The sequence below is a fragment of the Schistocerca serialis genome, unplaced genomic scaffold (genome assembly GCF_023864345.2).
Source record: "Schistocerca serialis cubense isolate TAMUIC-IGC-003099 unplaced genomic scaffold, iqSchSeri2.2 HiC_scaffold_1458, whole genome shotgun sequence".
Taxonomy (NCBI): domain Eukaryota; kingdom Metazoa; phylum Arthropoda; class Insecta; order Orthoptera; family Acrididae; genus Schistocerca; species Schistocerca serialis.
The window spans coordinates 176,764-203,528 of NW_026047689.1; the positions used below are offsets into that span (position 1 = coordinate 176,764).

Here is a 26,765-nt window from a genome sequence, read left to right on the forward strand (position 1 = left end):
CACCCCAAAAGAATCTCGACAATTCGGTGTCAAACAGCTTCCTCGTGTGGTTTCCCCCCTCAATCACAAGATTATCGACATCTTTATACACTTTCAGGCGCGAATGCCTTCTCCTCCAACAGGAAGAATATAGAAAAGGCCAAGGACTGTTTGGAACAGCGAGAGAAATGTGGCAGTCAAGATCTTCTCAATTATGTAACTCTACAAATCTGGTCATCAATTGTAGGGCGCATCGCTGGACCGGGACCACTGTCACGGCTGGACGCAGTGCTGACGGCGAGTGCGAGGCGCCTCCAGAGGGCGAGTAATTGTCTGTCCGGGGTGCGTATGTCGGAGAAGGAAAGGCCACTGAAATGAACACCTCGTGGTGGGCAAGTACGTCGCTGCCGGGAAATGGAGTGGACAGAGGCTGGGAACGAACAGCATCTGATGTGGCCCCCGTGGCTTTCTGCTAGTCAGAGGTTCCAGCCACTCTGTTCCGCGATCGCTTATCTTAGTCTCTGCAGTTTGGGGCTTCGTGCGATGGTCGAAAGAAGGGACCGTATTTCACGGTGAAACAGTTTAGAAATACCGAATGCATCACTTTGCATTACGGTGCCAGAATGGCCACTGGGCGACAGAATACGCGTTATGAATTGACTTACAGCCTTTGCGTAAGAGCAAGAATTCTTAGTGTTTCGGCTAAGATCACATGGCAGAAATATTTCGAACGTCAGACCTAGGCAAGGGTTATCGTTGTCGGTGAGGAGGGGGGAGGGGGAAGGAGTGGGGGAGGGAGGGGGTCTCGAGGAAAACTGCGGACAGAGTGGGTGGGAGGCGGCAGCCCAGTCCAGGACAAGAAGCGAGTCCCGCTGGCGACCACCACTGCACTGGCTGCCGCGGCGCCCGACCTGTCTGGTGAGTCTCCACGTACTCCTGCCATCAACGTACGGTAGGTGTATACTGTGCGTCTAACTTCCCTCAATTTGACATTCTTGTGTTCTCAGTGTTATCCACACTTAAAAGCGGCGGGTATGAAAGCGGGGGAAAACTAAAGGGAGACTGAGATGTTTTTCACTTTTCCCTACTATTTTCCTCTACCTGTAGCGCGACAGCTCTTATTATGAACTCCTGTATTGTCTCACGTCAGCTATGATCTTTAGTAAATACACCTTCTTACAGCACAATGTAAATAATGGTGCTGCCAGCATTAGTTATTATTGTACGGAGTTGGATGGTTTGGATACAGGTTTCAGAACGAATGTTGCTTTTGATGTATGCTTGTCGGACCTAAATGACAACTGAAGCAGGCGAGGCTTCCGCAATGAAATTTTCACTGCGCAAAAGAGTGTGAGTAATATGAAACTACCTGGCAGAGCACTTTCCCTTGAAAGGCAAATGTCCCGAATTCCAGTCTCGGTCCGGCACACGGCTCTGATCTGCCAGGACGTTTCAGGCGACAGTTGCTGGAACACTTCTACAGAGTGGTAATGTACGTAACATCTATCTGCCAGCTGGAAGAAATTCAGATGCTCTGGGTTCATAAATGTTTTTACTAAACTAAGTAACAACATGGAGGAAAGTTGGATGTTGAATTTATGTAGAGGCTGATTCCAAAAGTTTACTCAGCAACGTTGTGCACAACAGCAGGTGTTCGAAACGACGACTAAGTGGAACGCCTGCAGCCTTATCTGTGCAAGTACGTGACATACACGATGCCACATATCGCAGTCACTAGATCGAATGGGGAGACCAATTTGCATGTCTCCTGCGCTCCCCTCATCGGACGCCTCTTAATGTTTTTTATCTCTTGTCATATCAACAACATCGTCTACATGACACGGTGTCTGTAGAAGTTCAGTTTCGTTAACACATGTTGCCGTAAAATTTACAGTCCGTCACTCAAGTTGGATGGCGTCACTTTATTTGATGTCACACTTTTGAGAACGTGTGTTTAGGTCCTGACATTAAATAATTTGTGCAATACTTAATCAGTTTATTACTTCCCATTCGCTCAAGCACCAAGTCGGTACACACTCACGTTTTATATCAAAGTCTGCACCATTGCTGTAGTTCAAAATCTCACTCTATTTCTGGGACCATATAACTGTTTTATTTCGTACACATCCTCTCTTTGTGTAACTTATACTCGTGTTCTGTAACAACTATTGGTACCTTCTCGTACTTCCCTTGTCTTCATCCTTCTTCTTGATAATTTTATATCGTTTCCGTCGATACACAGCTGAAATTTAAGTTCTTGGACCTTTTCTCTTTCCTCCTCCTTGTCTTCGGACTTTTCTTCCCCGTCGATAGTTTCGAAACGAATAGTGTGATCTCCTCCTACATTTTAGTACTGTAATGCGATAGTGCTGCTGTGTTAATATGCTGGCTACTTAACCTCTTCCTTAGTCTCTGGGTGCTCAAACTACTTCAACTCCCTGCGTGCTATAGTTCTTTTCCCTCCGACTATTACTTTTCCTACTCATAAAACAAGACTTCCCTTCTGCCCACCTTTACACAGCCTCACACCTGGTTCAGCTAACTCGCTTTCGTCTTCACAAAATTTGCACAGGTTAAAATTCTCATATCGGACTAAAGTATTCTCGTTTACGCACAGAGCAATAGGAATCTTATACACACTGCGTTTAATTTAGTTTAAGATCAGTAATGCCTACTTGTGTTGGTAACACGTAATTATTGCATGTCTGAGACCTCACTTTAAAGTCGCTAGACGGCGATATAGTTTTATGAGGATTAACAACAAGAGTGTGCCATTTAAGGGACCTCGCGCGACATTTTCTCCCATTCCGAGGCAGTTTCATTCCTGCGACACCCTATGATTTCTGTTATGAAGGTCTGACTCCACCAGTGTAGAAATGATGCCGTTAATGCCACAACTAATTGTCTGCTCTGTAGAGCTTTGGGCTCACAGAGTGGAAGAATTTGACAACTTCGCAAAATATACAGCGGGATATTTAATTTTGCTTACCTCTGCAATCGTTCAGTTTCTGAGCTTCGGTAGTGTTTTCTCTATACAGAACTCGTTGCAAAAGGCAAACAGTGCGGCTGGTAAGAAGGTTTGGTCAGTCACACAAATCAGTATTCTATCCGAACCACATTCTCATAGACTTTTGAAAGGAATTGAAGGACTCTAATAGGTCTGTAACTAATTTCGCTTATCTGGATTTTTACAGATCTCTGTTTCCAAACTTCATTGAAGTCTGTCACCAAGTACGACCCCAGTCATTAAATGATTACAAAGAGACTTAATCATATTCCTATCAACTCTGGACCAGATTAAAATAGAAATAAATCTAATGCGCCTGTACTGGGCTTGTTGCCACTTTGAAGAAGTAACCAGAGTCGGCATGGCAAAGATTGACACGGTAGCGGGTCTGACCCACACGGTAATCAGGTTATGAGGGAGCTATTTATTTTGGTAGGTACCTACTACGACGATGTGGCACTGATAAACTGTTTTTCATAATTCCTTAGTTTCTCGTCGTAATAAATTATGCTTAGTTTTCTCCACACATTCCCCATCCACAAAATTAGTAGGAATTACCTCCTAGCTCAGATACTAAGTACGCACTTGGTTACAGCAGTTATAGCTGTATGGCGCTCTACTTAGCGACTACGATAGGTCGACCATTATCAGTAGAAGGCCAGAAAGGGCTGAAAACTGTACCTCTGATTGCAGATAAACTGAGGAAGGAATGAGGTAACAAGTCCGCATGAGCGCTTTACATTATGTCCAGAACACACGTGATCACACTCCCATGCATGTATTGACCAGGTATGTAAGCGTACTTTAGCATTTGTGTGTAGTTGTTGTAGTAATGGTGGTAGTAGTAGTAGTAGTAGTTGTTTATTAGTAGATCACTATTTACAGGCATATCGGACACGTCCTGGTATTACAATCTAGGAACGATAAAATAAGATAATTCACATATAGAGACATTTGTAGGCTTATAGGTCTAGAATGGCAAGAGCGTGACAAATAGTTAGCAGTGGCCTTATAGTAGGAATAAACCTAGCATTTATCGGAGATGATTTACGGATACCACGAAAATCTAAATTAGGGTGGGAGAATGAAGAGCGGACCATCCACCCTCCCGAATACAAGGCCAGTCAGTTTAAGACAGTGCTAGCTAATTCGGTTTATCCCTTGCGTACAGTACTTCAGGCGGCAGGGAACTCGGTTTGAGGGGTAAGCTACCACCTGAAACAGTTTACAACACAATACGAATTCATCAAACACACTCGATGTCTTGAAAAATTACAGAATTATCTGTGTTACATGATAACAAAATTTGAATGTACTTATTACTCTGAGGTCATCTGGCAACATTACTCATGCTTCACAGCAGAGGTTGCTTCGAACTTTACACCGAGACAGGCATTTAGTTAAATTCAAACAGAATGAAATAATTTGTCAAAAAATGAAGGAATCATTAAGTGAAATTAAATGTATATGAAAGGAAGGGGAAACTACAGCCGTAATTCTTCCCGAGGGCATGCAGCTTTACTGTATGCTTAAATGATGATGGCGTCCTCTTGGGTAAAATATGCCATAGGTAAAATAGTCCCCCATTCAGATCTGCGGGCGGGGACTACTCAGGAGGACAGCGTTATCAGGAGAAAGAAAACTGCCGTTCTACGGATCGGAGAGTGGAATGTAAGATCCCTTAATCGGGCAGGTAGTTTAGGAAATTTAAAAAGGGAAATGGTTAGGTTAAAGTTAGATATAGTGGGAACTAGTGAGGTTCCGTGGCAGGAGGAACAACACCTCTGGTCAGATAACTACAGTGTTATCAACGCGAAATAAAATAGTGGTAATGCAGGAGTGGGTTTAATAACGAATAAAAAGAATTGGAGCTCTGGCAAGCTACTACCAACAGCATAGTGAACCCATTATTGTGGCCAAGATAAACACGAAGCCCACGCCTATCTCAGTAGTATAAGTTTGTATGCTAACTAGATCCGCAGATGATGAAGAGATTGATGAAATGTATGATGAGATAAAAGAAATTATTTAGACAGTGAAGGCAGACGAAAATTTAATAGTCATGGGTGACTGGGATTCGATAGTAGGAAAAGGAAGAGAAGGAAACGTAGTAGGTGAATATGGAATGGGGGTAAGGAATGAAAGAGGAAGCCATCTGGTAGAATTTTGCACAGAGCATAACTTAATCATAGCTAACACTTGGTTCAAGAAGCATGAAAGAAGGGTGTATACATGGAAGAGGCCTGGAGATACTGGGAGGTTTCAGATAGGTTATATAATGGTAAGACAGAGATTTAGGAACCAGGTTTTAAACTGTAAGACATTTCCATCGAGCAAATGTGGACTCTGAACACAATCTATTGGTTATGAACTGTAGACTAAAACTGAAGAGACTGCAAAAACGTGGGAATTTAAGGAGATGGGACCCGCATAATCGGACAGAACCAGAGGTTGCAGAGAGTTTCAGGGAGAGCATTAGGGAACGATTCACAAGAATGGAGGAAAGAAATACAGTAGATGAAGAATGGGTAACTTTTAGAGATGAAATAGTAAAGGCAGCAGAGGATCGAGTAGACAAAAAGACGAGCGCTAGTAGAAACCCTTGGGTAACAGAACAAATATTGAATTTAATTGATGAAAGGAGAAAATATAAAAATGCAGTAAATGAAGCAGGCAAAAAGGAATATAATGTCTCAAAAATGAGATCGATATTAAGTGCAAAATGGCTAAGCAGGGATAGCTATAGGACAAATTCAAGGATGTAGAGACATATATCACTAGGGGTAAGATAGGTACTGCCTATAGGATAATTAAAGAGACCTTTGGAGGAAAGAGAACCACTTGTTTGAATATCAAGAGCTCAGATGGAAACCCAGTTGTAAGCAAAGAACGGAAAGCAGAAAGGTGGAAGGAGTGTACAGAGGGTCTATACAAAAGCGATGTACTTGAGGACAATATTATGGAAATGGAAGAGGATGTAGATGAAGATGAAATGATAGATATGATACTGCGTGAAGAGTTTGACAGAGCACTGAAAGACCTGAGTCGAAACAAGGTCCCAGGAGTAGACAACATTCCATTAGAACTACTGACGGCCTTGGGAGAGCCAGTCCTGACAAAACTCTACCATCTGGTGAGCACGATGTATGACACTGGCGAAATACCCACAGACTTCAAGAGAATATAATAATTCCAATCCCAAAGAAAGCAGGCGTTAAAAGATGTGAAAATTACCGAACTATTAGTTTAATAAGTCACAGCTGCAAAATACTAACGCGAATTCTTTACAGATGAATGGGAAAACTAGTACAAGTCGACCTCGGAGAAGGTCAGTTTGGATTCCGTAGAAATGTTGCAACACGTGAGGCAATACTGACCCTACACTTATCTTAGAAGATAGATTAAAGAAAGGCAAATCTACGTTTCTAGCATTCGTAGACTTAGAGAATGCTTTTGTCAATGTTGATTGGAATATTCTCTTTCAAATACTGAAGGGGGCAGGGGTAGAATAGCGAAAGGCTATTTACAATTAGTACAGAAACCAAATGGCAGTTGTAAGAGTTGAGGGCCATGAAAGGGAAGCAGTGGTTGGGAAGGGAGTGAGACAGGGTTGTAGCCTATCCCCGATGTTATTCAATCTGTATATTGAGCAAGCAATTTCCGTAATCTCCTTCGGAAACTTAGAGTGCAGTTTTATTCCTTTACTTAAAATTATGCTTATTTTTTCTTGCTAAAGTAAGTTCCGTCTTCATCTTGTTCCAGCTCTTCGGACAGTAAAAGCGAATATCTATCATGTGTACAACTTGTTTGTAAATGTACACACACGGTGCACTTAAGACCCCAGTGTTTTGAACAGATCTTTGCCAATCACCTCCAGTTCTACGCTTGGTTACTTATGATATGACACTTTTCTGCAGTTTTGAAAATTGTGTTCGTATTTTGTACATTTGATTCCCGGAAGAGAATATTATAATCAAGATTTGAGCGTACATATGAACAGTATGTAACTACAAGATGCTGGCTGTTATACACTGAAGAGTCGAAGAAACTGGTAGCGTGCAGGGCTCCCTCGACTGCGCAGAAGTGCCGCAACACGACGTGCCACAGACTCGACTAATGTCTGAAGTAATGCTGAAGGGGATAGACACCATGAATCCTGCAGGGCTGTCCATAAATCCGTAGGAGTACGAGAGTGTGGTGATCTAAACAGCACGTTGCAAGGCATCCCAGATATGCTCAATAATGTTCATATCTGGAATTGTCCTGCTGGAATAGGACAACCCCGTAGGAATGCACAACGGACATGAATCGGTGGAGGTGAGCAGACAGGATTCTTACGCACACGTCACCTGGTAGTGTCGGATGTAGATATATGTGGGGTTCCATATCACTCCAACTGAACACGACCCACACTATTACAGAGCCTGAACGAGCTATAACAGTCCCCTGCTGAAATGCCGGGTCCATGAATTCATGAGCTTGTCTCCATAATCGTACTCGTCCGTCCGCTCGATATAATCTGAAATGAGACCCACCCGACCAGGCTACAAGTTTCCAGTCGTCAGCAACACAATCTCGGTATTGAGAGGTCCAGACGAGACGAAAATCTTTGTGTTGTGCAGTCATCAAGGTTACACAAGCGAGCCTTCGGCTCAGAAAGGCCGTATCAATCACGTTTCGTTGAATGGTTCGCTCACTGACACTTGCACTGAAATCTGCAGAAATTTGGGGAATGGTTGCACTTCTGTCAAGATGAAAGATTCTATTCAGTCATCATTGGTCCCATTCTTCCAGGATCTTGTTCCGGCAGTGATGTAGCATATTTGATGTTTTACTGGTCTCCCGGTATTCAGGGTAGGCTCGTGAGATCGTCGTACTGGAAAACCCCCACTTCATCGCTGCCTCGGAGATGCTGTGTCCATCCCTCGTGCGCCGACTGTAACTTCACGTTCAAACTCACTTGACTCTTGATGAAGTGCCATTGTAGCATTAGTAACCGATGTAAAAAGTCCGTCAGACACTTGTTGTCTTATGTAGGCGTTGACGACCACAGCTCTGTATTCTGCTTTTTTGAAGTATCTCTGTATTTGGTTACATATGCCTATACCAGTTTCTTTGGTGCTTCAGTGTATAATGACGGTGGGTCCCTAAGGGAATAGGATGCTGAATACATCACGTAGCAAGTACCTTTCGCTGTTCAACTGAGATTCAGTATTCATCCCTAGAAGCTTTTCATTTGCTACATTGTCTATAGAGGTGCCACTACATTTAAATGAATAGGATCACTTTCCCTCTTCAAACTGAAATTCATGACGTTTGTTCTCTTTATGTTAAATGTCACATTATTGCTTATTTTCCGATTGTAAAACTCCTTAAGGGCCTTGTTTGCTCCCTCTACAAGGAGTTCCCTAGTTTTCTCAGAGATCAGCAAAGATGTTATTTCTCCATGACTGTCACTAGTGGGAAGAGTATTGTTCCTAAAATGCTACCCTCAGGCACTCTTGCATTAATATGTTTTGACTCTGATAAATGCTTTACTAAGACCTTAGGCTTATTTGAGGTATGTGTTATCTGTATGATTTTTACCCTGTGTGATAGGTATGGACAGAACCAGTCACTAGCTACTGCTCTTATCACTAATGTTTGTACCTTATTTAGTAGAATGTCATGGTCAACAGTATCACAAGCAATCGAATCATCTAAAAACTACGTGTGACACACTTATCTTTGTCAAGAGCATTAAGTTATGATTACACTATGGCTCATTCTATACTCCTACTACTTCGAGAGTCAAACAATTATTCACTTAAAATGTATTTATTCAAGTAACTCATTAATCTTTCATAAATGTTCATATTTTCCAGAATGGTCACAACAGCGCAATGGGCCACTAATTTTCTATACTGTCTGCTTACCTCTCTTTAGCAGGGGTGCAAATCTTGCCTGTTTTAAACATTCTGGAAATTTCCCTGATATTAAGAACTCGTCTGTCGTGTGTATTAAGGGAGCATGTACACTCTCTACGCAGCGTTTCAGTACACACATTGTTACTTCATCTAATCCTTTTGACCTTTCATATTTTAGTTTTGCATAGTTTTACTAGCTTCTTGCTCTGTTGCTCTAGCAACAAAAGTGTACTTATGACTTTTTGCCGCAGTTAGCAACGTTTTTAAATCTTTCGCCGCGTGCGATAAAGATTTAATAATTCTGGCGCATTATGACTGTTTTTAATGTAACTGAGGTGCAGAAGCATTTGGAAAGATTTCTTAACAACTGCTGTTATCCATTTATTTTTGTGAAACATTTTTAGTGATTTGGGTGCTTTTCAAAAGGTCTTTTGAAAATTCAATTTAAATGATGTTGAGAATATAGACGATTTTACATTTACATTCGTTTCTCATTACAATTCATCCCAGGTTTGGTTTGCTGGTTCTTTTGGAAAACCTTGTACTTTGATTTCTGATAAATATGTTTCATAAGTTTGGAGTTTAGGGAATTTTCCATACCCGATTTTACTGTTATTTGACAGAAACGCTCTGATAATCTAAGATCTTGTACAGCTATTTCACACTTTTCTCTGTCTATACTTTTGGCCACATGGTCAATCACTGATCCCTTTGTTGTAGTAGCCATTGTTGTACTATTGACCAACTGGGACATCCCTAAACTCTGAAGGATGTTTGTGGGGATGCTACTAGTTTCTCTTGTGATACTCGTCTTCATGTTTATGTCTTCACACAACAATATGTAGACTATTCTACTTGAGATTTTAGCTGGTACTTCTGTTAATTTATTGAGGAAAATGTCCACACTATCACCAGGAGATCGAGATAAACACATACATATTGATTAATTTCTTGGCCATTAAATAGCCGATGTAGCAGAGTTTTTCTGTACTTATCGTGCTAAGGTCATATCTTGCTTCGAATTCTGATCCTTTTCTGAAATAAATACATGACAGTCCGCCATATGAAGTAGTCATACAATAAGTCTATCCTTTCATCCAACGAAAATACTGCATGTTCTATATCTGTGACTCTACACAAATTCTAAGTGACGCCCCCAGTAGCTGAGTGGTCAGCACGACAGACTGTCAATCCAAAGGCCCGGGTTCGATTCCCAGCTGGGTCGGAGATTTTCTCCGCTCAGGGACTGAATGGTGTGTTTTCTTAATCATCATCATTTCATCCCCATCGACGCGCAACTCGCCGAAGTGGCGTCAAATCGAAAGACTTGCACCAGGCGAACGGTCTATCCGACGGGAGGCGCTCGTCACACGGCATTTCATTTCAGTGACAGAAAGTATTGTACAGTTGAAAGATTACATTCAAGATAAAATATCTGTATTTTATTTTGTATCTATTACATGTTTATTTCTTATTCAATCTACCCATCTAATCTTCTGCATCCTCCTGTTGCACCACATTTCAAAATGTACCATTATCTCCTTGTCTGAACTATTCATCCTCCACGTCTCACTTCCAATTACGGCTGCACTCGTAACAGATACCACTAACTGGCACTTAAATTGATATCAGATCTTAATCGATTCCTTCTTCTCAGTAATTCTTTTCGTGATGTTCCAGTCAGCATTTTATATCCCATCTACATTGGCAATCAACAATTATTTTCCTCTCCGTATAACAAAGCAACTGCTTTTACTTACTCATTTCCTAGCCTAATTCTCTAGTCATCACTTCATATAATTCGACGACATTTCAGAACTATTGTTACACTTTTATTGATGCTCATTTTACACCCTATTTTCAAGACTGTATCCATTATGTTCAACTGATCTTTCAAATCATTTGTTATTTATGACATAATTACAGTTTCGTCAGATAACCTTAAATTTTACAATTCCTCTCCCTTAGTTTTTTATTTCCTTGCTCAATTTGTCCTTGGTTTCTTCACAAGACACTCAATGTGCAGTTCAATTACGTACGCTAAAGGCTTCAAAGCTATCGTTTCATGTCCTTATAACTGCAGTTCAATTTCTGTACAAGGTGTAGATAACGTTCCATTTCCTTTTTTTTACTTCTAATACAACACAATTAGAAGTAATTCTAATACAATTAGACCCCCCCCCCCCATGAACCATGGACCTTGCCGTTGGTGGGGAGGCTTGCGTGCCTCAGTGATACAGACAGCCGTACCATAGGTGCAACCACAATGGAGGGGTATCTGTTGAGAGGCAAAACAACGCGTGGTTCCTGAAGAGGGGCAGCAGCCTTTTCAGTAGTTGCAGGGGCAACAGTCTGGATGATTGACAGATCTGGCAATTTTGGAATTGCAAACGGTTGAAAACAAGGGAAAACTACAGCCGTAATTTTTCCTGAGGGCAAGCAGCTTTACTGTATGGTTAATGATGATGGCGTCCTCTTGGGTAAAATATTCCAGAGGTAAAATAGTCCCCCATTCAGATCTCCGGGCGGCGACTACTCAAGAGGACATCATTATCAGGAGAAAGAAAACTGGCGTTCTACAGATCGGGCAGGTAGGTTAGAAAATTTAAAAAGGGAAATGGATAGGTTAAAGTTAGATATAGTGGGAATTAGTGAAGTTCGGTGGCAGGAGGAACAAGGCTTTTGGTCAGGCGAATACAGGGTTATAAATACTAAGTGAAGTAGGGGTAATGCAGGAGTAGATTTAATAATGAATAAAAATAGGAATGTGGGTAAGCTACTACAAACAGCATAATGAACGCATTATTTTGACCAAGATAGACTCGAAGCCCACGCCTACTACAGTAGTACATGTTTATATGCCAACTAGCTCTTCAGATGACGAAGAACTTGAAGAAATGTATGACGAAGTAAAAGAAATTATTCAGATAGTGAAGGGAGACGAAAATTTAATAGTCATGGGTAACTGGAATTCGGTAGTAGGAAAAGGGAGAGAAGGAAACGTAGTAGGTGAATGTGGATTGTGCCTAATAAATAAAAGAGGAAGCCACCTGGTAGAATTTGGCACAGAGCATAACTTAATCATAGCTAACACTTGGTTCAAGAATCACATAAGAAGATTTATACATGGAGGAAGCCTGGAGATACTGGCAGATTTCAGATACATAATATTAAGGTAAAACTGAGATTTAGGAACCAGGTTTAAATTGTAAGACATTTACAGGGGCAGATGTAGACTCTGACCACAATCTATTGGTTATGAACTATAGATTAAAACTGAAGAAACATCAAAAACGTGGGAATTTAAGGAGATGGGAGACAGAACCAGGGGTTGCAGAGAGTTTCAGGGAGAGCATTAGGGAATGATTCACAAGAATGGAGGAAAGAAATACAGTAGATGAAGAATGGGTAACTTTTAGAGATGAAATAGTAAAGGCAGCAGAGGATCGAGTAGACAAAAAGACGAGCGCTAGTAGAAACCCTTGGGTAACAGAACAAATATTGAATTTAATTGATGAAAGGAGAAAATATAAAAATGCAGTAAATGAAGCAGGCAAAAAGGAATATAATGTCTCAAAAATGAGATCGATATTAAGTGCAAAATGGCTAAGCAGGGATAGCTATAGGACAAATGGAAGGATGTAGAGACATATATCACTAGGGGTAAGATAGGTACTGCCTATAGGATAATTAAAGAGACCTTTGGAGGAAAGAGAACCACTTGTTTGAATATCAAGAGCTCAGATGGAAACCCAGTTGTAAGCAAAGAACGGAAAGCAGAAAGGTGGAAGGAGTGTACAGAGGGTCTATAAAAAAGCGATGTACTTGAGGACAATATTATGGAAATGGAAGAGGATGTAGATGAAGATGAAATGGTAGATATGATAATGCGTGAAGAGTTTGACAGAGCACTGAAAGACCTGAGTCGAAACAAGGTCCCAGGAGTAGACAACATTCCATTAGAACTACTGACGGCCTTGGGAGAGCCAGTCCTGACAAAACTCTACCATCTGGTGAGCAAGATGTACGAGGCAGGCGAAATTCCCTCAGACTTCAAGAAGAATATAATAATTCCAACCCCAAAGAAAGCAGGTGTTGACAGATGTGAAAATTGCCGAACTGTCAGTTTAATAAGTCACAGCTGCAAAATACTAACGCGAATTCTTTACATATGAATGGGAAAACTAGTAGAAGCTGACCTCGGGGAAGATCAGTTTGGATTCCGTAGAAATATTGGAAGACGTGTGGCAATACTCACCCTACGACTTATTTTAGAAGCTAGATTAAGGAAAGGCAAACCTACGTTTCTAGCATTTGTAGAATTAGATAAAGCTTTTGACAATGTTGACTGGAATACTCTCTTTCAAATTCAGAAGGTGGCAAGGGTAGAATATAGGGAGCGAAAGGCTATTTACAATTTGTATAGAAACCAAATGGCAGTTATAAGAGTTGAGGGGCATGAAAGGGAAGCAGTGGTTGGGAGGGAGTGAGACAGGGTTGTAGCCTCTCCCCGATGTTATTCAATGTGTATATTGAGCAAGCAGTGAAGGAAACAGAAGAAAAATTCGGAGTAGGTATTAAAATCCATAGAGAAGAAATAAAAACTTTGAGGTTCGCCGATGACATTATAATTCTGTCAAAGACAGCAAAGGACTTGGAAGAGCAGTTGAACGGAATGGGCAGTGTCTTGAAAGGAGGATATAAGATGTACATCAACAAAAGCAAAAAGCAAAACGAGGATAATGGAATGTAGTCGAATGAAGTCGGGTGATGCTGAGGGAATTAGTTTAGAAAGTGAGACACTGAAAGTAGTAAAGGAGTTTTGCTATTTGGGGAGCAAAATAATTGATTATGGTCGAAGTAGAGAGGATATAAAATGTAGACTGGCAATGGGAAGGGAAGCGTTTCTGAAGAAGAGAAATTTGTTAACATCGAGTATAGATTTAAGTGTCAGGAAATCGTTTCTGAAAGTATTTGTATGGAGTGTAGCCATGTATGGAAGTGAAACATGGACGATAAATAGTTTGGACAAGAAGAGAATAGAAGCTTTCGAAATGTGTTGCTACAGAAGAACGCTGAAAATTAGGTTGGTAGATCACATAAGTAATGAGGAGGTGTTGGATAGGATTGGGGAGAAGAGAAGTTTGTGGCACAACTTGACTAGAAGAAGGGATCGGTTGGTAGGACATGTTCTGAGGCATCAAGGGATCACCAATTTAGTATTGGAGGGCAGCGTGGAGGGTAAAAATCGTAGTGGGAGACCAAGAGATGAATACAGTAAGCAGATTCAGAAGGATGTAGGTTGCAGTAGGTACTGGGAGATGAAAAAGCTTGCACAGGATAGAGTTGCATGGAGAGCTGCATCAAACCAGTCTCAGGACTGAAGACCACAACAATAACAGCAATACAATCAGGAACTGAGAAGAGACAATTCCAAATCTAGGAACGCTTCGCTCCTGAAATGACATACGGTACATTGCTTCTAGAAGAGGAGAAAATTCTTTCGCATACTCTAAATAGAAACAGATTGACATTCTGTCAGATCCAGTAGCTATTCCTCTGTAGAGTGATTTCAGTAGTTTTTGTGCCCAATGGACGTTTATTTCGGAATATGTCATTCAGGCGTTCGCTTGACGAATTAAATAAGGAACCACTGTAAGATCTTCCTCAGAGAAACAATTTTGGAAAAAAGTGTAGTATGTCGGTTATCTCTGTCATCCCCCATTTCGATGCCGTAATGTGGGGACTTATCACTTTAATATTTTCACTGACCTAACAGAAGGATACAACTACTCAGCATTTTATTTGAAGTCAGCAGATGTAATGTATCTTTCCAATTCGTTGAATCATACAGCTTATTTTCTTTTGTCCACAGGACTTGCAGAACAGTAGAATTGAGTTGCTTCATTAAATAATTTATTTTTCCAATTTTGGAGTTCTGTACTGAGAGTAGAAAACTTCGTATTACGCTACTGTCAAAAGAATTCGCGAATTTACATATAACAAAACTTTCGGTTCGGTGTTCAAAGGAGATAAATCCTAAGCTGTAAATTTTTTTTACAAATGAGTCTCTTCCCTACCTTCTGGCAGCGGTGTCTGGACGTCGCAAGGCCGGAATATCTGACCTGCACTGCGGGCTGACTCGCCTTTATGTGCCACAGAGGTTAGTCGCACTCTAGTGTTTTAATGTCCCGGTACGCAGATAAGAAATGATCCATTTGTCTAACAATTTATAGGATGTTTAGCGGAGTATTGAGAAATGGACTGAACAATCAAAACCGTAGGGCTAATAAAGTGGACTAACACAATCGAATTACAGTTCATCATTCATAAATATTTATTGATATTACTGAAATATCTGTGAATGGTGATCTCACTTCATTGTGGATTCAAAGGAAAGTCATTAACAAATAATCATAAATAAAGTGCAGAAGTACAGCGTAAATGCAGAACATATGCTTGCAGATTTCTTTTTTCTCAAAGCGGTAATTATCAAAACTGTGTGCAAACATTTCAAAAAATTTTGATCCTTCACACGATGCAAAACATCGTTCACTGCTCACATGCAACCAATAACACAGCTGTAGCAAAATAATCTACAGGGTCAGAATTATTCAACTGTATGAGAAAAATCGCGAATTAGTCACAAGCTGTCGGGCGTGCAGCATGTGAATATCACTACTGATATTCGTCCATGGGTTATGAGACGTTCGATATGCCTGCCATCATTGGTGATGATGTGGCGCAGACGAATAGGGAAATTCTGCATGACTCGCTGAAGTGTAGGAACGTCGATGCTGTCGATGACCTGCTGAATGGCTGTCTTCATTTAAGCAGTGGTCTCGGGGTTACTGCTGTACACCTTGTCTTTAATATAGCCGCACAATGAGGAGTCGCATGTGATCAGGTCCGGAGAATATGGCGGCCAGTAGAGACCCTTGAGACCCCAGAGCCAGAATGCGGTCCCCAAAGCGCTTCTCCAGGACATCAGACACTCTCCTGCTTCGATAGTATCGAGCTCTGCCTTGCATGAATCACATCTTGTCGAAATCAGGGTGTCTTTGGATAATGGGGATGAAATCGTTTTCCAAACCCTGCACGTACCGTTCGGTAGTCACCGTGCCATCGACGAGTATCGCAACGATTATTACGTGACCCGTTGAGGGTGGAGAGATTTCTCGACTGCGGAGTGCGGATTCTCAGTCCCCCAAATGCGCTTGTTTTGCTTATCGACGAATCTACGCAAATTAAAGTGGGCTTCGTCGCTAAAGCAAACCAAACGCATGCGGATATTAATTCCCATCATGGCCCGTGGCTAACCGTGCAGTTTTAACGTCCTAAAGCAAACCGTTGGCAAGTTATGGCGATTTTATTGCCGGCCGCGGCGGTCTAGCGGTTCTAGGCGTGCAGTCCGGAACCGCGCGACTTCTACGGTTGCAGGTTCGAATCCTGCCTCGGGCATGGATGTGTGTGATGTCCTTAGGTTAGTTAGGTTTCAGTAGTTCTAAGTTCTAGGGGACTGATGACCACAGATGTTAAGTCCCATAGTGCTCAGAACCATTTGAACCATTTTTTTTTTTTTTTTTGCGATTTTATTTCATTCATTTCAATAATATTGCAAGTTCGTTTCTGCCTTGGTTCTCACTAGTACGAAGCTAGAGGTCCAACAAGTGTTCCAAAATAAATCATCGAAACTATATTTATAGTATTCGAAATCCTGCAGGAAGCGTGGGGCAGAGCTCAGTAAATTAATTGGAGTCCAGCGCTCTGCATCCAGACAGAGTTCGCGTTAACTCGCCGACCAGATCTGTCTACAGGTATACCTCTCGTGAGAGAACCGGAACGACACTCCGAGACAGAAAGCTGCTGAAACTCGAACGACGGAACACCAAATACCGAATGAACCGAAAGACGCAAAGAGAACAGGCGCAGTGGTCCACGCCCTTCCACATTCTCTGTGGCATCGCCCAACACTGACTCAACGTTTAACACTGAGTAATATTCATATTTAAGGCTGTCCCACATACGTACTTTACATTAAATTCAAAATAGTTAAATTCAAAATAATCTTAGTCGCCACGGACATTTTGTGGTCACTCGAAGCATGAGCAGTGTGATATTACATAAGATATTAACAAAAACGTAAATCATATTCAAGTAAGTCGTTCTGTGCACACACAAAATATGCTACTTAGAGATATACGATTAACGTGTCGCTAATGTAAGAGGAGTGCCCACCCGCCATCTGTTCATTTGTTCTCTAAGAAGTTACATAAACTGGAGCTTTTCCTTTTTCATTTAGAATTTTCACTAAAGCCCATTTCCATAAATCAGTAAACCTTGGATTAAATAGCATTCAACATCAGCTACAGTAATCATCATAGATTATGATTACGTTTGAATCTAAATATCTCAACCTTCCGCTTATCACGTGCAACTGTGGCAAGTTCAGAGTATTGGCACATTTAAAAATCCGTAATGCTACAAAACAGAGCAAGTTGCGTAAATGAAATCTGGTTTTTGTAGTGTTTAGCTTTGAGGTGACACCTCATATGCTACTACAGCTCGAAGAGTGTGTTAGTTGTTAATTGTCAGTGGTCTCTGACAATATCCGTAATCAAAAGTTTCGTAAATGTTGTAATAATTGTCACAAAATTGTGATCAATGTTGCGGTGCGCTCATTTCTTCACCAATATCTCTGTGATATCTTCGGTTTCATGATAGATTGCCCCCATTCGAGTCAGCACTCAGTTGCCACCATATACAGGGTATATCAAAAACATTTATCCTATTTGACACGTTTATATTTCTGTAACTAATAAACATACACAATGACTTTTGTGTTTTGATGAACGGAAAACTCAAAAAGTTTTTTTTTCATTCCTTCTGATAAGTGTTCATTATGCCGGCCTTGAAATGTACGGAATATGTGAATGCTGTATTCAGGTTGTTCCCACACTGCAGCGGGCATGTCTTGAGTTACAGCTTCCACAGCTGCTGTTAAGCGATGTCTCGGTTCATTCACTGTTGTTGGTAATGGAGGCACATGAACAGAGTCTTTCATAGTCAGGTCCGGTAACCTTGGAGGCAAGAATGTAAGGCTGAATTATTTGGTCCAGTGCGGCCGATCCATCGTTAGACTATCCTTTGATTTAAAAATTCCTGCACTTCCAGATGCCAGTGTGGCAGTGCCCCATCCTGTTGGTAAATGAAGTCGTTCGAATCAGTCTGCAACTGTGGGATAGGAACTTTCTCCACCATATCGAAATATGTACTTCTTGTAACAGTGTTCTAGGCCAAGGAAAATAGGACGTACATCTTTTACTGTTCTAACTGCACAAAACACATTCAATTTTCGAGAGCCTCTATCATGTTGTACAAGTTCATGTGGTTGTTCGCTACCCCATACTCTCACATAATAACGGTTCACCTCTCCATTTAAATGGAATGTTGCCTCGTCACTAAACACTAAGCGTGGAAGAAAACTTTCATCCTCCATCTTGCTAAGACCTAAATGATAGAACTCCACACGTTGTTGTTTGTCACCTTCTCGAAGAGCTTGCAGTGGCTGAATTTTGTAAGGTTTCGTTCAAATGGTTCAAATGGCTCTGAGCACTATGGGACTTAAAATCTGTGGTCATCAGTCCCCTAGAACTTAGAACTACTTAAACCTAACTAACCTAAGGACATCACACACATCCATGCCCGAGGCAGGATTCGAACCTGCGACCGTATCAGTCGCGCGGTTCCGGACTGAGCGCCTAGAATCGCTAGACCACCGCGGCCGGCACGGTTTCGTAAGTAAACGTGTACGCATCACACGCCAGGCGGACATCGGGGGTATGTTAAGCTGTCGAGATGCACGGCGAACGGATTTGTGCTTACTCCTTGGGAAACTGTGGCGGATGCTTTCGACGTGTGTGTCAGAGACTCTGGGATGACCTGGCGATTTGCCTTTACACAAACAACCTGTTTCTCGCCATAGTTCACGTCATCGACTACTGCTGTGTGCTGTAGGAGGATCCACATCGTACACAGTACGAAAGTCACGCTGAATGGTTGTTACTGACACGCAGTTCGCAAAACGCTTTCCGTTGTCCCGACACCATTTTTATTATTAGGGGAACTAAAGGTGGCGCACACTGCTGCTACCTATTGATAACCATGTAAAACTCGAAAGTTTGCTCTTTCCAGGAGTGTGTTGTTCACCCACATATCTCAAAGAATGGTTCAAATGGATCGGAGCACTATGAGACTTAAAATTTGAGGTCATCAGTCCCCTACACTTAGCACTACTTAAACCTAACTAACCTAACGACATCACACACATCCATGCTCGAGGCTGGATCCGAACCTGCGACCGTAGCAACAGCACCGTTCCGGACTGAAGCGCCCAGAACAGCTCGGCCACAGCGGCCGGCTCACATATCTCAAATACCATAATAGCTATGATCTTTTTGAAATCGGATGACACTTTTTGACACACTCTGTGTTTCATAGAGTGCAGTTTCCACCAGCACCGCACTCGGATGTACCCGCTGGCGTGTCCTTAGCCGCCTGAGGGTCGCCTAACTCGGCTAACGACACTTCTGTAGGCGAGACACAGCCCCCTGTCCTCCTCCAGCTCTGCATAATACATCACCACGTATTGACACACACTGCAATTTCATTTGAAAAAGAGAGGCTGATCCCCGTCCCCTGCAGTTAATATGAGTACGACGTCGCTCATCCAGCAGTTCCTCGCAGTTAAGCAGGTGCAAACATGATAACGACCCCTTAAACGGTTTCGAAACTGACGTAAACAGTTCAGCTGATCAGCCAGTATACAGGGTGACTCACGAAGGTATGCAAACATTTTAACATTATATTCTACAAGTAAAACTAAAGGATAAAGTTCGAATAAACATAGGTCCACAAATATTTAGCTACGGGGTTACGGCTCATAGGAGATTTTGCCTGAAATTTAGCAACTTCGCTAATATGAAGCCATCGCAAAACTGTACGAGGTTAAAGTAAAAAACCTATTTCCATTTACTTTGTTGTTATTAATAAGGTAAATCTAATAAAACATTTTCCCACGACGTCTAACAGGCGAGACGTACTTGTAATTCCTTCAACAAGAAATGCCCCGCTTCCTCGAAGGTGTTCCACTAGCTACGCGATTGCAAATGTATTTTCAACATGACGGTGCGCCCCCAAATTTCGCCAACGCAGTTACTAAACGTTTAAATGATCATTTTCCTCAGAAATGGGTTGGTCGTGGTGCTACACGTCTGTGGCCACCCAGATCGCCCGATTTAACGCCAATGGATTTTTGTATGGGGATGGATGAAAGGCATAGTTTGTGAGGAAAAAGTCAGTACACGTGAGGCATTACTTGCTCACGTTATGAATGCAGTAGGCGAAATTAAGAACAACCCTGTGAAATTGAAACAAGCAACAAAATCTGTTCCTACACATGCAGGTAAAAGCACTGAACTCGGTGGAGACATTTTTGAACATTTATTTATAATGTATTGAGAAATTGTATGTTCAATGTACAACTTCCTTAACAGTGAGCTTTGTCTCTTCTGGTTTAACAGGAATTCATGTGTGCTGTGGTATTAATTAAAGCACATTATCTGACACATTCATAGAGTTTCAGTTAACGTTATTAGCATTATTTTCCAAAATCAAATTCTCTACAACTTCTGTTAAATACTTTGTGGAAACATCTGGAATTTATAAAACAAATTGGGCCAACTAGTTTATAAATTGAAAACTTTATGAAATTACTTCTTTTCTTTTCTGGATGTTCTGGAAAATTACTGGAGATACACGCCTGGGACAAGTTTTATTAGATTCACCAGACCAACAACAACAAGATAAATGGAAATCGTGCTTTACTTTAACGTCGTACAGTTTTGCGATGCCTTTATACTAGCGAAGTTGGTAAATTTCAGGCAAAAACCTTTATTAACCGTAACTGCGTAAATAAACATTTGCGGACCTATGTTTATATGAACTTTTTTCTTTGATTTTACTTGTAGAATAACATATTAAAACAACTGTATATCTTCATGAGTCACCCAGTATATTCGGAACAACGGAGTGGCAGCCGCCTCGTAAAATGGTGAAATCAAGATTAATTTACGCTAATTTATTTATTATGAAGCTAGCTGCTAGAAAATGTCTTTTTAGGTTACACTTATTCCGTAAATTTCAGGTTGTTCAGCAGACTGCAAGTTTGGTGAGGTTATTTTCACAGAAAAGTTCCTTACTTGTCGCGACACCTGAGACCTTCCGCCATGTTCTGCAGAAGCTTTTGTTGGTTCGTCCGCATTTTTGTGGCGGTAGTCATATCTACTGGCTGCAGCCACCCAATTTCTGTTACAGGTAAAAATTTTACTTTGTTCGATCCATATGAGTCTGGGTATGATAGTAGATAACCATAAGAAATGAAATATATTTTTAATTTTTTCATTGAGATTGTTACGAATTTCTCTTTCAGAATTCTATACAGAAGTCACCGCACATAGTTTAACAACCAACAAAGGTAAGTGTTTCATCCATTGCTGCTACAGACACCTCATGGTCCACGTGGTTCTTTTGGTACTAGTTTATTTAATCACAGTAGTCTTATCTCGTGGTTTGAGACGTCCTCGCCGGCGCCGTGGGGAGGCGACCGTGTACAAGCTTCCCTCCAGCTGCCTGCGCCACCTGTTGCCTGCTTCTCGCCGTGGCGTGGCGGTCGTATTCAAACACACTGCATTGCTACTTATTTTTAGAACGGCGAAAGAGGATGAAAGATGATTGTACACTAAATTAATCACAAATTATGTGATATCTCATTTGTTCAGAAATCTCTCTCGTCCAAGGGTCACACAAACTTGTATTCAGCACTGTTCGTTGCTCCTACAAGATAGGCAATACGTGCCTCACACGCTACTGTTTTTCCAGTAGCATAACTGGCAGAGACGGGCGTGACCCACCCGTGGTACACGCCGGCGTGGACTTGTTGGAATATCTGCTTTGTGTCAAGGGGAAGTCACAAGAATTCTGCGACCGAACTACGCAACGCCGTTGGGTATCAGTGTATCATTGCCTTTGGTATTGTAGAAAGCTCCAGTTGGAATGCCATTTAGTCGTCATGTTGCACATACTGGGTGATTTTGACCACAGTGTACAGACTCTAGGGATTGATCGATGAGGGGATACGGAACAGAAATGTGTAACGAACTTATGTCCGAAAATGCATGGTTTCCACGCTAGAGAATCTTTATTCAGTCACATACTGTTACAAAGACTGCCGTATAATTCGCGCTGTACCACGCAGCGACAATTACAGTGTGTGCTGAAAATCGTTTCCAACGCATGCGCGTATACGCGCCGTAGCGTGCTCTGTCTCACACGCTCACATCGATCAGGCTGCAGCCGAACAGTGTCAGAGGCAGGATGAATACGCTGCCCCAGTGTCTCCACGTCTGGAACGGACTTTTCATTCGCGCTACTTCTTAGTTGACCCTGTAACCAGAAATGTAGCGGGTTGAAATCTTGTGAACGAGCAGACCGTATAACTGGACCTCCTCGTCCGATCCTTCAACCAGAAAAGATGCGATTGAGATGCGTCCAGGCGTTAATGACGAAGTGGGCTGGAGGACCATCGTGTAGCAGCCACATAACCCTTAGAATCATCAGTGCACTGTTTCCAGCAAGTCACCCACAAGAAACGCCGATATTTCCGACCTGTCAGGCGACGTGGGAGGAAGACTGGTCCCAAAATAGGTCGCCAATTATCCGAGCCCAGACATTCAGGCTGCCACGATGCTGATGATTCGCTGTCATCATACCATGGGCCTTCTGCATACCATCCCAAAGATGGCTGTTGTAAAAGCTGAAGATCACGTAAGGATGGCGTCATCTTTGAATAGGATGGATGACACAGATCCCGGAATCGTGGTTACCTGGTGAAGAAACCAGTGACAAAACTGGTACAGATGTGGAAAGTCTGTCACTACTAAGCCCTGCACACGCTCTAACTGATAAGGGTAGTACCAGTTGTCATGGAGAATGTTCTACACGGTCGTCTGGCTTACCCTGTAGTGTTGGGCCAACTGCCTGCTACTGATATGGCGGTCGCCTTCCACAGTGCTGATTACATTTTCTTCCAACTCTGGTGTCCGATCATTTAGGGTACGTCCTTCATGACTTTCTGCATCCTAGGTCATTATGTGCGAGAAACAGTATCACCCTCTAGGAGGAAACCGTGAATACTGTAACCGTGGCTGCATGGAATTACACTGTAGCTTCTGTAACAAAGTATGATTCAATAAATAGTGCCTAGCATGCATTTCCGGACATCATTGGACAGTTTTTGTTCCGTATACTCCCATTCATCGACTCCTAGGGTTTGTACATGGAATTTTCACAAAAGTTTACCAACACTCCTTTAGTTGAGTTGTGCTCCACACCGCACTTTTTTCCCATGGCTATTTACTCACAATTTCCTCTATTTCCTTCGTGTCCAAGTAAAATCAGATGTGTCAGATTAATTCGCCTCTAAAATTCAGGTCCCAAAACTTCACATCAATTTTAAACATGTTCTTTGTGTCAACTGCATCAAAATCCGAGCTTGTGTTGCAATAAATTAAGTATTTTCGTACGCTGTGTGCCACGGGAACTGTACTTTGAGCTATAACATCAGTTGCGTTTAACATTTCTCCTCGATAAAAACTTTGGACTAGCAACCCCATTCAAAGACACATTTACCCAATATTTCATTGTGTATCAACGTGAATAAACGTAAATTTTTGAGAATTTTCGTAAGTTCCCAATGATGTGTATTGGTACGTCATAGAAAACCAGTGTGTGTGTAGTGCTTGTTGTAAGTAACATGTCGTGTTCTGTTGTCTGCATTTGCTGTAAACTAACGATGATTTTGATTTTGTTTTCGACTACTACATCTAAACACTTTCAGGAAATTAGTAGCTTTTATAGAAGGTGCTACTGCTGCCGTAAAGAAAATCTCGATTTGTGTACAGACTGCTTCAGATCTTAACGGTAACTAGCTATCCTTCGAACGTAACTGGTCCAGAGTATAAAAAAGAATAGCAGGATTACTTTAGTGATACTTGTTTGCCGTTCTGTAAGACATTACACCAACCATACTGCAGCCACACTCTGTAAACTATCCTTGAAAGTGGGAAGAGTCAGCTGACGTTCATAAGCTAGGATCAATCGACTGGGAGCTGCTGTGCATGGGTGTTTCTGGTGAGTTCTCAACAGTCATCTATCAGATATACCACAGATACCTGAATTACTCTCGCCTCTTGCTGTCGCTTCTACAGGAAGTACATGATCTGTCACCGCTTATCCACTGGACTGTCAGCAGATTCTGCAAGACGTACATGATCTGTCACTGCTTATCCACTTGGCTGTCAGCAGCTTCTACGGGAAGTACATGATCTCTCGCCGCTTATCCACTGGACTGTCAGCAGCTTCTACAGGAAGTACATGATCTGTCACTGCTTATCCAATTGGGTGTCAGCAGCTTCTACGGGAAGTACATGATCCGTCGCCGCTTATCCACTGGACTGTCAGCAGCTTCTACAGGAAGTACATGATCTGTCACTGCTTATCCACTTGGCTGTCAGCAGCTTCTACGGGAAGTACATGATTCGTCGCCGCTTATCCACTGGACTGTCAGCAGCTTCTACAGGAAGTACATGATCTGTCACTGCTTATCCACTTGGCTGTCAGCAGCTTCTACGGGAGGTACATGATCTGTCACTGCTTATCCACTTGGCTGTCAGCAGCTTCTACGGGAAGTACATGATCTGTCGCCGCTTATACACTGGACTGTCAGCAGCTTCTACAGGAAGTACATGATCTGTCACTGCTTATCCACTTGGCTGTCAGCAGCTTCTATGGGAAGTACATGATCTGTCGCCGCTTATCCACTGGACTGTCAGCAGCTTCTACAGGAAGTCCATGATCTGTCACCACTCATCCACTTGACTCTGAGAAGCCTGTCAGTGGCAGGACTGGGCTCCATGCATCAGGGAGGACTCAGCGCGTCATACCCATCACCATAACGAATGAGTCAATGACATGACTGGTACATCTTATTTGTAACAACCATTTTTCGTAGTATGATGTAGCCCTTCTCATTGCATCTACTACTCCTTGAAAACGCAAGTTAACTGTCTCCAGTGAAGGTATATACTTGTTGCAAAACATGCTTCCTCCACACCACTTCTCTCTCTCTCATGGCACTTGCTTCACCTACAGCCTTATTTAAAATCAATCGAGTTAAAATCCTTGCACTCTACTTACTTTTTCTGAATCACTTGATTGCTGGACTCCTTACTCCTGTACTGTCAGAAATCGAACTATTTCATTTTACCAATGCTTTGTGTCTTACTAGGTGCTACAAATAATAATCATAATAATAGTAATAATAATAATACTGTACACACCCTACAACAGAACAGGGGCCACTACATAATATGTGTTGAGTTAAAGTTTAATTTATTTCATTTATTGTTATGGAGATATTTAAAGGTATGTAGTTTGTGTATCTCGATTTCTCTACCATACGTGCATGGTACAAACTACTGTGCATTATATGAGACATTTACCATATGCAATTTATGTGCTTCGGTATCTCTACCATAGGTCCATGGTACAAAGTACAAACTACTGTGTACAGCATGAGGATTATGTGTGGAAGATGAAGTCCATACATTCGTTTGGCAACTTCTATTTGCACCACATCGTGTAATTCGTTAATGCTTTATTTGAAAATAACCATTAATTAATGGTAACTTATGCAATAACTATCACATCATTATGAAATAGTAATAATAAAAGTAATCTTTTGGAAGTAATTTAGTATTGTGAGCGAAACACATTTAGACACATTTGTTTTCATTCCTCATAAATTTAATTTTATCCATTGGGGGAGGGGGGCTAATTATGTCTCTACTCTACACAATGTTGGGTGTTGTGAGATTGGAGGATGTCAGGATTTGGATCTAGCTATGCCCGCCATCTCGATCTTATGTTTGTAGAAAGTCATATCAGACCATGATAGCAGTTAGTTGATCCCCTGTGAGTATCAGTTCCTGCAGAGAAACATGCTGGATTAGCGGTTAAGGGCAGAGTGATACAGATTTCAAGCGCAGAATATCGTTGTTTCCTTAAATAACTGCAGAAATCGGGACTGTGTGTTGAATACACTACCTTCTGACGCTCTTAGTATTGTGCTAGATCTCCATTTTGATATTCTGCACAGGTAATTGTAGAAACAGATTAACGATAAGAGGTCTCTTCCTTCTGGGCTTTTTGTACAAGCAAATAGGAAAGTTCTAAGGGGGGATGTAATAGATTTAAGTCCAAAAATGGATTTTTCAAAAATATTATTTTCTTCATCTACACAGTTTACTCTATGCTGTGTGTGAATTTTATCGTGATAGCGGTTTTAGAAATGCCATTAAATTGTTAAACTGATTAACTCTACACAGCCGGTACCTTTTCCAACAATTGGGAAACTGGTTGCTTCAGCGGAATATTTGTCAGTGTCAAAGCTATTTTCTTTCGATTCCTTTGGCTGACATCTATATCATTGCCTGAAAACTTTCTTGCATGTGGTTCATTTACGTTTTGACAATACTAACACATATTAGTAGGTGGAAGGTTAAATTCACAAATCTTTACGTGGGAGTCCAGATTTATGCATAATTGGTGGTGGCAAAACTATGTTTAGGAAATGGAGGTTTCATGGAAATCGGGTTACCATAAAGAAAGAGGAAGAAATTAGAAGTGAAGAACTTAAGCTCTTAGCTTATCCAGTGACAAAGCACCAATGTACAATCTGTGTCAAACAGACGATC

At 41.6% G+C, this 26,765-nt stretch overlaps 1 protein-coding gene across 2 annotated transcripts in view; it reads left to right on the plus strand.

Moving 5' to 3' along the window:
• The first annotated feature begins 826 nt into the window (after positions 1-826).
• Positions 827-26,765, plus strand: part of LOC126443340 (ankyrin-3-like) — a 54,939-nt gene continuing 29,000 nt past the window's right edge. Inside the window, exons 1-3 of one of the 2 annotated variants that reach the window (XM_050090934.1) lie at positions 827-897; positions 21,098-21,267; positions 21,383-21,427. In XM_050090934.1, the coding sequence (XP_049946891.1) occupies positions 21,180-21,267; positions 21,383-21,427 (133 nt within the window). In that variant the 5' untranslated portion in view covers positions 827-897; positions 21,098-21,179. Of the gene's footprint in view, positions 932-21,097; positions 21,268-21,382; positions 21,428-26,765 lie in introns of both variants that reach the window. The other variant, XM_050090935.1, reaches the window with a different exon arrangement.